The sequence below is a fragment of the Pseudorca crassidens genome, chromosome 11, assembly GCF_039906515.1.
Source record: "Pseudorca crassidens isolate mPseCra1 chromosome 11, mPseCra1.hap1, whole genome shotgun sequence".
Classification (NCBI taxonomy): domain Eukaryota; kingdom Metazoa; phylum Chordata; class Mammalia; order Artiodactyla; family Delphinidae; genus Pseudorca; species Pseudorca crassidens.
In genome coordinates, this window is record NC_090306.1 from 86,600,588 (window position 1) to 86,617,939 (window position 17,352).

Consider the following 17,352-nt stretch of genomic DNA (forward strand, 5'->3'; position numbering starts at 1 on the left):
CATTTTCCCTTAAGCAGTCTTCTTATATCACATAAGGATTCTTTTTTTTTTTTTTTGCAGTACGTGGGCCTCTCACTGTTGTGGCCTCTCCCATTGCGGAGCACAGGCTCCGGACGCGCAGGCTCAGCGGCCATGGCTCATGGGCCCAGCCACTCCGTGACACGTGGGATCTTCCCGGATCAGGGCATGAACCCGTGTCCCCTGCATCGGCAGGCGGACTCTCAACCACTGCGCCAACAGGGAAGCCCAAGGATTCTTATTACATGCTGTAGGTCTGAACCATCACATGGCTGCCCCTAGCTGCAAGGGAAGGCGAGAAATCTGATCCTTTTGTATGGGGCAGAATGTGTCCACTCTAAATTGGGAATTTATTACTAAGGAGGAAGGGAAAATGGGTGCTGCACTGGGTAACTTGTGATCTATCACAACAATGAAATAAAGGAGCTATAGCTCTGAAAGCAAGTATAAGTTAATACCACAAGTAGTGTTTTATAGCTACTGTAGTAGATAACACTAAGAATACAGAAATGGAGGTGATATATGATGAAACTGCAACAGTGAGGTTATCGAAGCAATGAAATTGGTACAGTACTTTTGTATAATTTAGAATGTTAACAGGGATTTTAAAATATTTGTATTGTCCTTTGACAGAGCAATCCTATGTGTGAAAAGGACAGGAAAAAGAAAAGCAGAAAAAATTGAAGTGTTTGTAGAATGTTATTTAAAATAGAGAACTATCTGGATGAGCATAAGTGTTTAACATTGGGGGCAGTGAAACAAATTATAGTTCATTAATTCAATGGATGAATACAGAGTAAAAGTGGTAACTCGAAGATTGTAACAACATGGAATAGATATTTGATACATAAAAATAATCAAGCTATGGGCTCCCCTGGTGGCGCAGTGGTTGGGAGTCCGCCTGCCGATGCAGGGGACACGGTTCGTGCCCTGGTCTGGGAGGATCCCACATACTGTGGAGCGGCTGGGCCCGTGAGCCACGGCCGCTGAGCCTGCGCCTCCGGAGCCTGTGCTCCGCAATGGGAGAGGCCACGACAGTGAGAGGCCCGCGTACCGCAAAAAAAAAGAAAAAAAAAAAAAAAAAAAACAAGCTACAAATTTGCAACTACGATTTGATTTTGAATATTCCTATGAGAAAAAGCCAAACAGAAATTAGAAAATTGAGAAAGTTGACTTATTGTCAGGGAATTATGGATGCTTCTCAGTTGTTATTATATATTGGGTAAGTTTTTCAAAATGCATAATATATCCATGCATAAATATACATATACAAAAATTTAATAATAACTATATATATATTATTTATTTGTTTTTATTTATTTATTTTATTTTTGGCTGTGTTGGGTCTTCATTGCTGTGTACAGTCTAGTTGCGGTGGGCGGGGGCTACTCTTCGTTGCGGTGCGTGGGCTTCTCATTGCGGTGGCTTCTCTTGTTGCAGAGTGCAGGCTCTAGGTGCACGGGCTTCAGTAGTTGTGGCATGTGGGCTCAGTAGTTGTGGCTCACAGGCTCTAGAGCGCAGGCTCAGTAGTTGTGGCGCACTGGCTTAGTTGCTCCACGGCATGTGGGATCTTCCTGGACCAGGGCTTGAACCCATGTCCCCGGCATTGGCAGGCGGATTCTTAACCACTATGCCACCAGGGAAGTCCTAGATAACTATATATTTTAAGGAGTTTCCTTCTGTAATTCTGGAGTTTGAGGAATTAGAAGAGTGAGACAGTCCTTACAATGGTTATTAAGGTTACAGGCTTTTGAGTCAGATAGACCTGGATTCAAATTCTGCACCTCTGTTCATTAGCTGCATGACCTTGAGCTTCAGTCTCCTCATCCATGAGAAGGGGATGATACCTGAGCTTTGGTGTGAGGATTATTTAGATCAGAACAACACTACCTTTCTTTCTTTCTTTTTTTTGTTTTTTGCGGTACGCGGGCCTCTCACTGTTGTGGTCCCTCCCGCTGCGGAGCACAGGCTCCGGATGCACAGGCTCAGCGGCCATGGCTCATGGGCCCAGCCGCTCTGCGGCATGTGGGACCCTCCCGGACCGGGGCACGAACCTGCGTCCCCTGCATCGGCAGGCGGACTCTCAACCACTGTACCACCAGGGAAGCCCATCACTATCTTTCAATAAATGATGATCATCAAGGAAGAATGACTTCATCCTCAAAAGGACAGTCCACTGAGACCCTTACTTTTGAGACAGTGTGACTTCCTTTGACAGAAAGTCAGAACCATTTCAAAGGGAGATGCACAATATTTATTATATTATACATCTTAAAGTTACCCAGTGTAGAGAAAGAAAAAAAATTTCTTTTCTTCTACTCTTCTGGGTCCTCAGCTTGGGTCTCTGTCAACAAAAAACAGAAAAATGAACAGAAGTTTATTAATATGTATATCTCAAATGCACGGGAGAAACTCAGGGATGAGTAACTCAAAGGGATGGCTAGAACTTGGGTGTATATAGCATTTTAACAAAGAAAAAAAAAATTTGTATAGAAATGACGGGACAAAGGAAAGCGTTTTAAGGCTTCCAAGGGCGGGAAACTGTGGGAATGTAATTTGGGGGAAATTAACAGTGAGATTTGTTTGGTGTCATCTCTGGGCTGACAGTCTAGAACCTCCAGCAAAGGCAATTTATATTTTGTCTTTAGGCAGAAAGGAGGAGGGTAGAGAGAGCTTTTCCTGTTTTCGCTGCTCCTAATTGCCTTCGGCTCAAAACAGTATGTCAAAGAGGCATATTTGGGGGTGACATAATCTGGTTTCCTTCACCAGTAAGGTTGTTTTTTGGGATTTTTGCATTTCTTACCATATAAACTTTACTGTTCCAAGCAGTGGGTGTCATAAGATCTACAGTATTGGGACTTCCCTGGTGGTTCAGTGGCTAAGGCTCCGGGCTCCCAATGAGCCTGGGCTCAATCCCTGGTCAGGGAACTAGATCCCACATGCCACAACTAAGAGTTTGCATGCCATCACTAAAGACTAAGACCCGGCGCAGCCAAATAAATATTTAAAAGAAAAAAAAAAGGGGCTTCCCTTGTGGCACAGTGGTTAAGAATCCCCCTGCCAATGCAGGGGACACGGGTTCGAGCCCTGGTCCGGGAAGATCCCACATGCTGTGGAGCAACTAAGCCCGTGCGCAACTACTGAACCTGCTCTCTAGAGCCCACGAGCCATAAGTACTGAGCCCGTGTGCCACAAGTACTGAAGCCCGCGTGCCTAGAGCCTATGCTCCACAACAAGAGAAGCCACCGCAATAAGAAGCCTGTGCAGCAACAAAGACCCAACGCAGACAAAAATAAAATAAATAAAATAAAGTATCCCTTGCTTGAAAAAAAAAAAAAGATCTACGGTATCAGAAGCTTTTTGAAAGGAAAGCAGTGCTGTGCTCCTTAGGGCTGCTTGACACCATATTTATGTGTATGCAGTTAGTTACACTTATATACCTATATTAAATATATATATATATGTATCCATACTTATTTTATTCTTTCTGCCTTTATAGTCAGACAACTCCTGTATGTTTGTGTTAAAAGTGATTAGCCAGTTGGATTAAGGGACTTACATAAGCAACAGAAAGATAAAATGATCAAGTGAATTCCATTTGATGTCGTAATTCCTCTGCCTCAGGGAGGGTTTTTTAAATCAGATCAGTTGTAGAGTAGGAAAGGGGAAGCAGGAGGGGACAGGGAAAAGCAAGCAAGGGAAGTTGGTGGGTTTTCAGAATGCAGAAACCTAAGTAGAGACCTACAGTGGATAACTAAGGATGGCAACTTTTGTGATTTTTTTCAAAAGCTTAATTAAAAGCTTCTGTGTTATTGGATATGGTGGTCACTTCCCCACAGGCTCAGTGATTTCCTGAAATACAAGTCTGTCCATGTTCCTGTTTCCTCACTACCAAAACCAAAACCAAACAAATAAGGTTCTTTTTTTTTGTACATTTTTAGTCTTTTTAAAAATTTTTTATTTTATTTATCTTTTTATACAGCAGGTTCTTATTAGTTATCCATTTTATACATATTAGTGTATATATGTTAATCCCAGTCTCCCAGTTCATCCACTACCACCACCACACACCCGCCACTTTCCCCCCTTGGTGTCCATACGTTCAAACAAATAAGATTCTTAGCAGGGCTCAGGTGACGTGGCCTCTTTGCCCACCTCTCCATTCCCTGCCTTACACTAGCGCGCTTCTTCTTTTTTTTTTTTTTAATGGTTTATTTATTCAGTTCGGCCACCGGCCATGTGGGATCCTCCCGGGCCAGGGATGGAACCCGTGCCCCGTGCAGTGGAAGCCTGGAGTCCTAACCACTGGACCGCCATGGAAGTCCGCTAGGGTACTTCTCTAGGTCCAGAAAAACAGGCAATTCACCATCTGTGCATTTTCTCCTGCTGTTTCCTTGGACTGGAATGGTAGTCTCACCTTTCTTTGCCTGAAGAGCAATGATTTACTTTAAAAACCTCTACTATCTGTCAGGAACACGTACCTGGCTCTTCATGCGAGCACTGGCCCCAGCCTCTCAGCTCTATTTTTTTTTAAATCTCATATTTATTTAATATTCCATACAATGTATTTTATTTTGACATGTCAGTCTCCTAGACCCCATGAAACTATTTAATCTTTGTATCCTGTCCTCCAGCAGGAGGACAGGACACTCAAGAAATGTTAAGGTGGCTAAAACAAACCCACGTTTGGTTACCAATGACCAGTGACCTCACATACCTTGGGCTCAGAATCCCTAAACTGTATCTCAAAATCACTGTGCCCGCCAGCGCCTTCAGAACACGAATCCCTTTCACAGGGTTTGAAATGTATCAAGTCTCCATTACTCACCAGGCTCCAAGCCTGGGCTAACCCTGATCCATGAGAGAAAGAGAAACCTAACTTCTAGGAAAGAAGAGTCCGCTGTGCGGGGTGGAAGGGGGATTGGGGCGGGGTAGGGGGGAAGCAGCACTGTGGGCAGCACCGGGGCCGTCCAGGCTCGGCCCCCGGCCCTCGCAAACACCCGCCTATACACTCCCCTCTGTTTTCAGGTGGACACCATCCACGTGGGTGCCGCATCCGTGCCCCGTGTCCTGGCGAACGTCACCGAACACTTCCGCCCGGACCCCTGCAGCAGGGCCAGCAGCAGCCGTCGCAGTGCAGCGGGATGGGGTGGATGTCACCACGGGCGGGCGGCGGGACCACGGAGAGGAAGCCGTCGGGGTTCGAGGCCCGGCACCCCGGAAACCCCGAGGGAAAGAGGGGCCGGGAAGCGTTGATGCGTTTCCCCGGAGTTGCGCAAGGGCAAGGGCAAGGGCGGGCTGGGACCGTCTGGGCGGGCATTCCCGCCGCTGCCCCCGCCCGGAGGCCGAACCAAAAGCGAAAGGAGCCGGTCCCCCCCCCTCCGCCCCCCGCCCCGCGGTCCCGCAGCCCCGGCGTCGCGTTCGCGGGGAGGTCGCCGCGCGCCTGCAAGTCGGCGGAGCCGCCGCTTTGTGACTTCACTCGTTTCGCAACAAGCCCGGGCCGCCCGCGCCCCACCCACCCCCGCGCCGCCTCCTCGCAGCCCGCCGCCTCTCTCCGCTCTCCGCGCTTCCCCTACCTCCGGGGCCGGGCCTGCCCAGCCGTCGCGGAGCCTCCCTCCCGGCCGCCCGTGGCTGTTCGCGCCGTGGCCGCCGCGCCGTGGGTCGGCACGTGCGCGGCCCCCGCCTCCCAGCAGCGCGGAGCAGCCCCCCGTTCCGGGCCCGCAGAGCGCAGCGCCCTCCTGGTGGCGGCGCGATGCTGTGCTTCTTGAGGGGAATGGCCCTCATCCCCTTCCTCCTGGTGACCTGGTCGTCCGCCGCCTTCATCATCTCCTACGTGGTCGCCGTGCTCTCCGGGCACGTCAACCCCTTCCTCCCCTACATCAGGTGAGGAGCCAGCCGGGTGGGAGGCAGGACGCGGGACGGGGCAGAGGCACCGCGGGAGAGCACTGCTGATGCGGAGGGAAGGGGTCCAGACCCAGCTGGGGCGTCTTGCAGAAAGATGGAGCACTGACGACCAGGAGGGGGCGCTCCTGGGAGGTACAGGGAGGCAGGGGGTAGGAGCCGAGCAGTTCTGATTTTACCCCGAACACTGAGCAGAGTGGCGTCAGGAGCCATCGAGGATGCACAGGAGAACTTTGAGACTGGGTATGGGACAGAATCTCTGGAAGACGCTTTGGCGGTATTGAAACAAGGATGGATCCTGTTGGATGCCACTCATTGAATGTGTAAGAGGCAGATCCAGGTGTACGCTAGAACAGCTCACGTATTTCACTCCTGCTTCCCAACGTCCTCGTGAAGTGGCTGTCTGGCTCATTTTTCTTGCAAGGAAACTAAGTTTAAGCTGATGTTGAAATTCATCAGTGTGACACTGATGTCACAGCTAAGAAATGGTGGAAGCAGAACTCACACCCAGATTCATTCCCATGCCAGAAGCAACACCATGCTACCTTTGGTAGTGGTGTTTGGAAGACGCTTTAAGCTCTCTTGGATGGAGCTTCCCAAGATCCCTCTGGGTATTGGGCCTTCAAATTGGCAACAGTTGGTGACATCTCTTGTGTTGTCATTATACCATTTCGTCTTTCATGAGTTTTGGCCTCTACCTTTCTTTAATTTTTTAAAATAAATTTATTTATTTATGGCTGCATTGGGTCTTCGTGGCTGCGCATGGGCTTTCTCTAGTCGTGGCGAGCGGAGGCTCTTCTTTGTTGTGGTGTGCGGGCTCAGTAGTTGTGGCTCACAAGCTCTAGAGCGCAGGCTCGGTAGTTGTGGCGCACAGGCTTAGTTGCTCCATGGCATGTGGGATCTTCCCGAACCAGGGCTCGAACCCGTGTCTCCTGAATTGGCAGGGGGATTCTTAACCACTGCGCCACCAGGGACGTCTGGCCTCTACCTTTCTTGAGAGTTACTTTATCAGTGCCCAGGACATGCGTCTGGATCCTCTTCGTGTGGCTCCCAGCTCTGCGCCTTGACTGTGGTAATGGCGTTCCTTAAACATTTGAAGAATCCATCCTTATCCAAGTGGTGTGACCGCTCTGGGTCTGTATTGATTGGTGAGGGCATTATAAAGTTGGTGACACCCAAGGTTGCTGCTTAATTATTGTAGGGATTGTAGAGATTATAGAGGTTGTAGGGCCTCTTCTTTTTGCAGCCATTCTGCCTGGTGAGCTATGCTCTATAATCTCTTTTGTAGGCGAGAAAGGGGAAACGAAGTGAAGCAAGAGGGGACTACAGTTTAAAGATGCAAGGAAGCAAGTGATATGCAGAATAGTACACAGAACCAAATCTGTAGTAATGGTGGTGGTTTTGCCCACGCAAGATGAGGCGTCCCATGCATCGAGGAAACTTTCCCATCAGGCGTGGTGCCCCTGCAGAAACCTCGGCTTGGTTTCTCATGGCTCGTCTCTGTCCCAAGTGCCATTGTCTTGCTTCTCTTGTATCTGAAGTGGGATAGATCCTCTTAGACTGATGTTAAAAGCAAGAGTTCACTCCCGGTAATGCTTTTTATTGAGTAAATAGCAGCTGTGTTTGTTGCCAGTTTGAAGGTCAGGGGCAGGTAGTATTTGGTACACATTGGCTAGGCGATCAGAGGCAGGGTTTGAGTCTTTGTAGAGGTGTCTGATGTAGTTGTGATTAATACCACCTCCAGGTGAGCTACCAGACATTCAGAAATGGGGAAATGAGCTGACAGGACCAACTACTTGTAAGATGCTCAAATCACAGACATTCCAAGGAAGAGGTTTTAAATTTAGCAAGGAAAGGAAACTTTCAGGAAAAAGTGGAATAACAGGAGAAGAAGGCACGAGATTGTTCCCTTGCTGCCGGGAGCCTTCAGCCTACAAACACATGATTGCTTGCCTAAGTGTGCCTGGGGCCTTTAGGTTGTCTGCTCTGTCTGCCTACATGGGTGGCTGGAGCACTGGATTGCCTCTGCTGCCTCCTAGAAAACTAAGTCATTGAGGCCAGGGCAAGGACAAGATTAGAAGGGCAAGTTTCTGGACGTGATGGGATTAACTCCAGATTTATCCGTTTGGCCCAGACCGTACTTCTCTGACTCATCTCTGCTCTGATGCCTCCTCTTCTTCCTTACCCGCCCGCCCCTCCACTTCCCTCCAGACTCCTTGGCCTCCTTCCTGGGTCTTGAGCATGTCAGGCACACCTCTTCCTCCTGGCCTCTGCACTGGCTATTACTATGCCAGAATGTTCTTCCTTACCTCCTTCTTTGTTCAATTATCTCTGTGAGGCCTGCTCTGATGGCCCTATTTAACACTGCACCTTAGTGCTCCTGACACCCCCATCCAGTCTTGTTCTCCATAGCACCTATTACCTTCTAACAAACTGTATGATTTACTTATTTATTATGCTGATCATCTGTCTTCGTTTGCTGGAATGTAATATCCATGAAGGCTCTCGATATTTGTTGAATTAATATGTCTTGGGTGCTCAACTGTGAGTATTGCTATTCTTCCCTCCAGGGTAGGGCAGAGCCCTTTAGGGAAGGCTCGGTAAAGTCACTGGTGGTTGGTCAGTGATCTGGACGTATTTAGGGTGAGCACCCTTTAACGCGAAGGCATTTTTCAGCCAATCTGATGTTCTGATGTTTTTTAACAACGCTGAACACTCTAAGTAAGAGCCATTGCATTTTACAATTTTGTTTATTTATTTATCTTCCAGTTTTATTGAGCTATAATTGACATACAGCACTGTATACGTTAAAGGTGTACAGCATCACGAATTGACTTACACACGTCATGAAATGATCATCACAATAAGTTTAGTGACTACCCATCATCTCATATAGATACAAAATAAATGTAGGGCTTCCCTGGTGGCGCAGTGGTTGAGGGTCCGCCTGCCGATGCAGGGGACATGGGTTCGTGCCCCGGTCCGGGAAGATCCCACATGCCGCGGCTGGGCCTGTGAGCATGGCCGCTGAGCCTGCGCGTCCGGAGCCTGTGCTCCGCAACGGGAGAGGCCACAACAGCGAGAGGCCCGCGTACCGCAAAAAAAATAAATAAATAAATAAAATAAAATAAAATAAAATGAAATAACTAAATAAATGCAAAAGAAACTAGTTTTTCCTTATGATGAGAACTCTTAAGAATCACTCTCTTAACATACGGCAGTGTTCATTACGTTACTCATGTTGTACGTGACATCCCTAGCACTTCCTTGTCTTGCAGCTGGAAGTTGGTACCTTTTGGATACCTTCATGTAACGTCCCCTCTCCCCACCCCCACCTCTGGTAACCACAAATCTGATCTTTTTCTGTTTGTTCTGGAAGTTTAATTGACCTACAACACTTTGTTAGTTCCTGGTATACAACATAGTGATTCAGTATCTTTGTACACTAAAATGATCACCACTAGCCATTGCATTTTAAATAAGATCCAGAACTGTGGAAGAACCCCTTTGCAGTAGGACAATCAAATTCAGCTTTCTTATCAGATATTTTCTGATAACATTGTTATTCCTCAGTATTTGGGACAAGTGGGCCTATAGCTCTTAGACACATGAAAATATGCTCAATCTCATGAATGGAATAAAAATTCAAATTAAAACTCACTTTTGGGAATTCCCTGGTGGTCCAGTGGTTAGGACTCCAGGCGCTCACTGCCGAGGGCCTGGGTTCGATCCCTGGTTGGGGAACCGAAATCCCATAAGCTGCGCAGCCCGGCTGAAAACAAAACAAAACAAAACAAAACAACTCACTTTTCATCTACTGGCTTGGCGGAAACCCAAATGTTTGATAGCACATTCTATTGGTGAGACTTTGGGGCAACAGGCTCCTGTACACTGCTGGTGGGAATGTAAAGTGATTCAATCTCTACGGAGGGACTTGGGCATTATTTATCAAAATGACACAAATACAATATCTAAAGTATATTCATAGCACGGCTTTTAATAACAAAAGGTTGGAAACAATACAAATGTCCATCAGTAGAGGACTGGCTTAATAAATGATTTACCCAAGAATATCTCAAACGAAAGCTCTTTTTACATAGAATACTCTCTTTAGAATTTCATTACATTGTTACATGGAAAAAAGCAAGATGCAAACAAAATATACTACCATTGGGGAGGGGAATAATGTGTATCTGTATTTGCTTGCATGAAGAAACTAATAAAAATGGTTTATCTGTGTATGATGGAGGGAGGTGGCCATGGTCAGCAAGACCCTAGCTGATGGAAAAAAAGGGTGGAAATAAGACTTCTCCTGCCACACTTTAAAAAAATTAATCTTTTAATTTTAAGATAATTATAGATTTACATGCAGTTATAAAAAAATAATACAGAAAGATCCCATGTATTTTTTTACCCAGTTTCTCCCAAAGGTAACATCTCTAAACTTGGCATTAACTTTTTATATGAATTTATTTTTTAGGCAAATGGATGTTTCCTATCATAAAATTAAATTAGAAGCATGGGGATTCAAACAGCCACCAAATTTAGCAAGTTGGAATAACATAGTGTGATGTTTCTGTATTATGAAACCATTAATGCAAGGATGTGAAAACCAAGGACAAATAAAAATCAACCTCAAAGCATTAGTTTAGATTTTTACAGGGCCACACTCATATTCTTTTTTTTTTTTTTTTTTTAGTTATTTATTTTTGGCTGCATTGGGTCTTCGTTGCTGTGCACAGGCTTTCTCTAGTTGTGGCGAGCAGAGACTACTCTTTGTTGCGGTGTACAGGCTTCTCATTGCAGTGGCTTCTCTTGTTGTGGAGCATGGGCTCTAGGCGTGTGGGCTTCAGTAGTTGCAGCATGTGGACTCAGTAGTTGTGGCTTGTGGGCTCTAGAGCACAGGCTCAGTAGTTGTGGCTCACAGGCTCTAGAGCACAGGCTCAGCAGTTGTGGCCCACGGGCTTAGTTGTTCCGCTGCATGTGGGATCTTCCCAGACCAGGGCTCGAACCTGTGTCCCCTGCATTGGCAGGCAGATTCTTAACCACTGCGCCACCAGGGAAGCCCTCTATCCACTTTAAAGACACCAAAACTGGAAATGAGATGATTCAGAGTAGATGTGGTTTTTATGCCAGGAGGACATACGGTGGACTCGTACTTATGTAACAGCCTTGGCCCACATCAACACGTAGGCAAATGAATGTTTGTACATTTGTATATTTGTGGTGTGTACATATCCGTATAATTTTTTTATTACTTTTTTTAGTTGAAGTGTAGTTGATTTACAATGTTGTGTGAAAGTGATTCAGTTATACATACGCCTATATCTCTATTTTTCATATTCTTTTCCATTATAGGTTATTATTATAAGATATTAAATATAGTTCCTTGTGCTATACAGTAGGTCCTTGTTATTTATCTATTTTATATATATTAGTGTGTATCTGTTCATCCCAAACTCCTAATTTATCCCTCGCCCCCCAAATCCATATAATTTTTGATGGCTTCCTGCTTAAACCAACTCTTTTGATTACTAACTACACTGAATTTCAGGCAATGGTGACTTCTGCTTCCCTGTTCAGCTGCAACAATGGGATTCAGGATAATAAATAATAGGATAATGAGGTCTCTGGGTACAGAGTCACATATTCTCACATGATGTTAATGACATTTCAGTCTTTATAGTGCAGTGATTATTACCTCACAGTATCTAAGCCACAGTATCATAAGACGAAAAGGCAGGCATGCCATTTAAAACTTTGAGCTAGAAAAGTGTCATCCTTGAAATGATAATTTATAGCTTAGAAAGGATAATTTATAGCTTAATATTTTTATCAAAAAGCATTGCCCAAATTAGTTAATTCTATGAAAAACACAGTAAGAACATTGAAGATCCTAAACTTTTGCAGCTTGTAGCATTGTTTGGCTTCTGAGTCAACTGTAAATATATATATAAGTTCTCCTCCATTTAAAGTTTTCATTGTCATTTAATTACATAAAATACTTATTTTTCTCACTGACTTAAACTTGTGCATGTTTTTCTTCTGCTAGTTCTACTTTTTAAAAGGCAGTAGAGTATCGCTCAGAAGTCTTGATGACAATTTTTAAACCTAAGTGCTCAATTTCAACTTAAAAAAGAGTGGTCCACTGAACAGTCCTCTTTCCCTGACAGTAATTGCATTTCAGTCCATCAAGAACATGCATTGTAGAGTCATAGCATGCCAAGGACAACTTACTAAGGTAATGGCTGCAGGAGGGATCACTGGTGTGAACCCGCTTGTAAGATAAACAGTTCTGTAAACTCACATGGAAATGATATTTTATCATAAAAGGAAAGAATATAGCACAGCAGAGGAGAGTTCTGAACTGTGTCCATTGAAATTAGACAGCTCTAGATACATGGCTTGGCTTCCCCATTTAGATACATGGCTTGGCTTCCCCCTCTGTGACCTTGGGCAGTTTCTTTTCTAAGACTCAGTTTCTTCATCTTTAAGATGATGATAAGTACTTTCCTTATAATATTCTGAAGACCAAATAAGATGAAGGCAAGTGTAAGTGCTGAGGAAATGTTTTTTTCCTTTTGTAATATTAGCAGCGATAGTCCAAGCAGGGATTATTTTTTTTAGAGACTCTCCTCAGAAAAAATTTCAGAATCTGACCGCTTATGCCTCCCTCTTCATTACCATTCTGGTCCAAGCCACTGTCCTCTCTTGATACACTACTGAAATCACTTCCTAAGTCTCCCTGGTCCATGCCTGCCCATCCATAGTCTTTTTGCAACATCCTTTAAAAACGTCAATCAACTTCATATCACTTCCCTGCTCTCAGCCCTCAGTGGCTTCCCATCATGTTTAGAGTAACATTCAGAGTCCTTACCGTGACCCACGGGGCTCTCCATGACCCCCTCGCCCATGTGCACACAGGTCCTTGCTTACTCCCCTCCAGCCACGCCTCCTTCCTTGCAGTTGCTCTAATATATTGCCACCTTCTGGCCTCTGACTTGGCTCTTCCCTCTGCTTGTAATTTTCCTGGCCCAAATATTCATTCAGATCTCTGTTCAAGGACCCTCCCCAGATTACCCTGTCTCGAGTGGGTGGCTCATCTGTCTCTCTCTGTCCTCTTATCCAGCTTGCCTCTTCTTCACAGCATTCATCACTCCTAGACGATTAAAAAAATTTTTTTTTAATTTATTTGTTTTTGACTGCATTGGGTCTTTGTTGCTGTACGAGGGCTTCTCATTGTGGTGGCTTCTCTTGTTGCAGAGCATGGGCTGTAGGCGCGCGGGCTTCAGTAGTTGTGGCACACGGGCTTAGTTACTCCGCGGCAGGTGGGATCTTCCTAGACCAGGGTTCAGAACCCGTGTCCCCTGCACTGGCAGGCGGATTCTTAACCACTGTGCCACCAGGGAAGTCCCACTCCTAGACGATTTTTATTGCCCCCCACAGAATGTAATTCCACAAAGAAGGGGCTTTTTCTGTTTTACTTACCACTGCATTCCCCCTGCTACAAAATTGCCTGTTACATAGAAGGCAATCAGTAACTAAACGTTGAATCAATGAATCTTTGAATTTTTTTGTTAGATACTAAGGTTCTCGAAGGTAGTGAATTACCTTTTCATCTTTGTATCCTCATCACCCGACACAGTTCCCAACACATAGGAGATGCTTAACAGTATTTAAAAAAATTTTTTTTACACTGAATTTAAAATTTAGTGTAAACGAACATTGAATACGAACATTGAAACTTTTTTCCACAAGTCTTTAAGGACAACTTAATCTTGTTATTCTATTCATGAAACTAATAGCTGTTTCAAGATAACAATAATTTGATTTTCTGATTAATAAATTAATATAGGTATTTAAGAAATTAATTTCCTCTAAACAATCAAATTTGATTACAAAAATCTTTAGTTAAATTTTCTTAAAATGTTAAAACTACATGGAAGTAGTTTGACCTAGCGATGGCAGACCAGCTTGTTTCTCACTAAACTTCCTTTTTTAAATTTTTTAAATTAATTTTTATTGGAGTATAGCTGTTTTACAATGTTGTTTAACAGTATTTTAAAAATGTTGTATGAGTGAACAAAGAGGGAACTGGGGTTGATAGAGGGCAACTGCATGTGAATAGAGTGAGAAAAGAGCAAGTTTTTTGCATTTATGATCAGGATATTCTTTTTAAATTTAAAACTAGTTGAATATAATATTGTCGATCAACCACACCTCAAAAAAAATAGTTGATATAGCTATAGGGTACCTCCCACTCTAGAATAATCACTGAGTGAAGCTGCCAAAAAGTTAGCCCTAATAATTTAAAGTAATAAAATGGAATGACTTTTTTTTTTTTTTTGGCCATGTGGCTTGTGGGATCTTAGTTCCCCAGCCAGGAATTGAACCCTGGCCATGGCAGTGAAGGCACCGAGTCCTAACCACTGGACAACCAGGGAATTCCCTGGAATGACTTTTTATTATCATACTTATTTTTTTTAAATAATATATTTAAATATGAAGACAAAGGAAGTAATGGTCTCCTTATACGGGTGCATTAAGTGCTTTTGGTTCTAGGTCCTGACTAATCTTCCAAGCAATGGGCCTAGGATTTTAGGACAGTCTAATAAAACTGTTTGGGCATGCAGATAATTTTGCATACTGCCAGCATCTCAGTCCCCACAGTAAACCATGACCCCAGGCTTTAGAGTAATGGAATCACGTGTATCCAATGATTTAAAGAACAGTATTCGACCAAGCTTATATTATCATGCGTGTTTTTTTTTAATTTTTTAATTTAATTTTTTTTTATACAGCAGGTTCTTATTAGTTATCCATTTTATACACATCAGTATGTACATATCAATCCCAATCTCCCAATTCATCACACCACCACCACCATCACCACCGCTTTCCCCCCTTGGTGTCCATACGTTTGTTCTCTGCATCTGTGTCTCTATTTCTGCCCTGCAAACCAGTACATCTATACCATTTTTCTAGGTTCCACATATATGCGTTAATACACGATTTTTGTTTTTCTCTTTCTGACTTACTTCACTCTGTATGACAGTCTCTAGGTCCATCCACATCTCTACAAATAACCCACTTTCGTTCCTTTTTATGGCTGAGTAATATTCCATTGTATATATGTGCCACATCTTCTTTATCCATTCGTCTGTCAATGGGCATTTAGGTTGCTTCCATGACCTGGATATTGTAAATAGTGCTGCAATGAACATTGGGGTGCATGTGTCTTTTTGAATTATGGTTTTCTCTCGGTATATGTCCAGGAGTGGGATTGCTGGGTCGTATGGTAGTTCTGTTTTTCGTTTTTTAAGGAACCTCCATACTCTTCTCCATAGTGGCTGTATCAATTTACATTCCCACGAACAGTGCAAGAGGGTTCCCTTTTCTCCACACCCTCTCCAGCATTTGTTGTTTGTAGATTTTCTGATGATGCACATTCTAACTGGTGTGAGATGATACCTCATTGTAGTTTTGATTTGCATTTCTCTAATAATTAGTGATGTTGAGCAGCTTTTCATGTGTTTCTGATGATGCCCATTCTAACCAGTGTGAGGTGATACCTCATTGTAGTTTTGATTTACATTTCTCTAATACTTAGTGATGTTGAGCAGCTTTTCATGTGCTTCTTGGCCATCTGTGTGTCTTCTTTGGAGAGGTGTCTATTTAGGTCTTCTGCCCATTTTTGCATTGGGTTGTTTGTTTCTTTAATATTGAGCTGCATGAGCGGTTTATATATTTTGGAGATAAATTCTTTGTCAGTTGATTCGTTAGCAAATATTTTTTCCCATTCTGAGGGTTGTCTTTTTGTCTTGTTCGTAGTTTCCTTTGCTTTGCAAAAGCTTTTAAGTTTCATTAGGTCCCATTTGTTTATTTTTGTTTTTATTTCCATTACTCTAGGAGGTGGAGCAAAAAAGATCTTGCTGCGATTTATGTCAAAGAGTGTTCTTCCTATGCTTTCCTCTAAGAGTTATAGTGTCCGGTCTTACATTTAGGTCATGAATCCATTTTGAATTTATTTTTGTGTATGGTTTTAGGGAATGTTCTAAATTCACTCTTTTACATGTAGCTGTCCAGTTTTCCAGGCACCACTTACTGAAGAGGCTGTCTTTTCTCCATTGTATATTTTTGCCTCCTTTGTCATAGATTAGTTGACCATAGGTGCGTGGATTTATCTCTGGGCTTTCTATCCTGTTCCATTGATCTATATTTCTGTTTTTGTACCAGTACCATATTTTCTTGATTACTGTAGCTTTGTAGTATAGTCTGAAGTCAGGGAGTCTGATTCCTCCAGCTCCATTTTTTTCCTTCAGGACTGCTTTGGTGAGACTTCCCTGGTGATGCAGTGGTTAAGAATTCGCCTGCCAGTGTAGGGGACATGGGTTCAAACCCTGGTCCAGGAAGATCCCACATGCCATGGAGCAATAAGCCTGTGTGCCACAACTACTGAGCCTGTGCTCTAGAGCCCATGAGCCACAACTACTGAGCCTGCGCCCCACAACTATTGCAGCCCACGTGCCTAGAGCCTGTGCTCCAGAACAAGAGAAGCCCGCACACCACAACAAAGAGTAGTCCCCACTCACTGCAACTAGAGAAAGCCCGCACACAGCAACGAAGACCCAGCGCAGCCAATAAATAAATAAATTTATTTTTAAAAAAAAGAAAGTTAAAAATAAAAAAGTGCTTTGGCTATTTGGGGTCTTTTGTGACTCCATACAAATTTTAAGATTTTTTGTTCTAGTTCTGTAAGAAATGCCATTGGTAATTTGATAGGGATTGCACTGAATCTGTAGATTGCCTTGGGTAGTAGAGTCATTTTCACAATATTGATTCTTCCAATCGAAGAGCATGGTATATCTCTCCATCTGTTTGTGTCATCTTTGATTTCTTTCATCAGTGTCTCATAGTTTTCTGAGTACAGGTCTTTTACCTCCTTAGGTAGGTTTATTCCTAGGTATTTTATTCTTTTTGTTGCAATGGTGAATGGGATTGTATCCTTAATTTTTCTTTCTGATCTTTCGTTGTTAACGTATAGGAATGCAAGAGATTTCTGTGCATTAATTTTTCATCCTGTAACTTTATCAGATTCATTGATTAGCTCTAGTAGTTTTCTGGTGGCATCTTTAGGATTCTCTATGTGTAGTATCATGTCATCTGCAAACAGTGACAGTTTTACGTCCTCTTTTCCAGTTTGGATTACTTTTTCTTCTCTGATTGCCGTGGCTAGAACTTCAAAACTATGTTGAATAATAGTGGTGAGAGTGGACATCCTTGTCTCGTTCCTGATCTTAGAGGAAATGCTTTCAGTTTTTCACCATTGAGAATGATGTTTGCTGGGGGTTTGTCATATATGGCCTTTATTATGTTGAGGTAGGTTCCCTCTATGCCCACTTTCTGGAGAGTTTTTATCATAAATCGGTGTTG

The 17,352-nt window shown here is 43.7% G+C and overlaps 1 protein-coding gene and 1 long non-coding RNA gene across 4 annotated transcripts in view; one reads left to right on the forward strand and one right to left on the reverse strand.

The window, feature by feature from the left end:
• Positions 1–1,314: 1,314 nt before the first annotated feature.
• LOC137202330 (uncharacterized) overlaps positions 1,315–17,352 on the reverse strand; it is a 57,464-nt gene continuing 41,426 nt past the window's right edge. Inside the window, exons 2-4 of one of the 2 annotated variants that reach the window (XR_010932549.1) lie at positions 13,000–13,078; positions 9,581–9,691; positions 1,315–2,362 (exon numbers count right to left, since the gene is read on the reverse strand). This is a non-coding gene — a long non-coding RNA (uncharacterized lncRNA). The remainder of the gene's footprint in view (positions 2,363–9,580; positions 9,692–12,999; positions 13,079–17,352) is intronic. The other variant, XR_010932548.1, reaches the window with a different exon arrangement.
• The window catches only part of DRAM1 (DNA damage regulated autophagy modulator 1), a 90,600-nt gene continuing 78,859 nt past the window's right edge, over positions 5,612–17,352 (forward strand). For both annotated transcript variants that reach the window (XM_067697727.1, XM_067697726.1), the window contains exon 1: positions 5,612–5,901. In XM_067697727.1, coding sequence (XP_067553828.1) covers positions 5,771–5,901 — 131 coding nt within the window. In that variant the 5' untranslated portion in view covers positions 5,612–5,770. The remainder of the gene's footprint in view (positions 5,902–17,352) is intronic.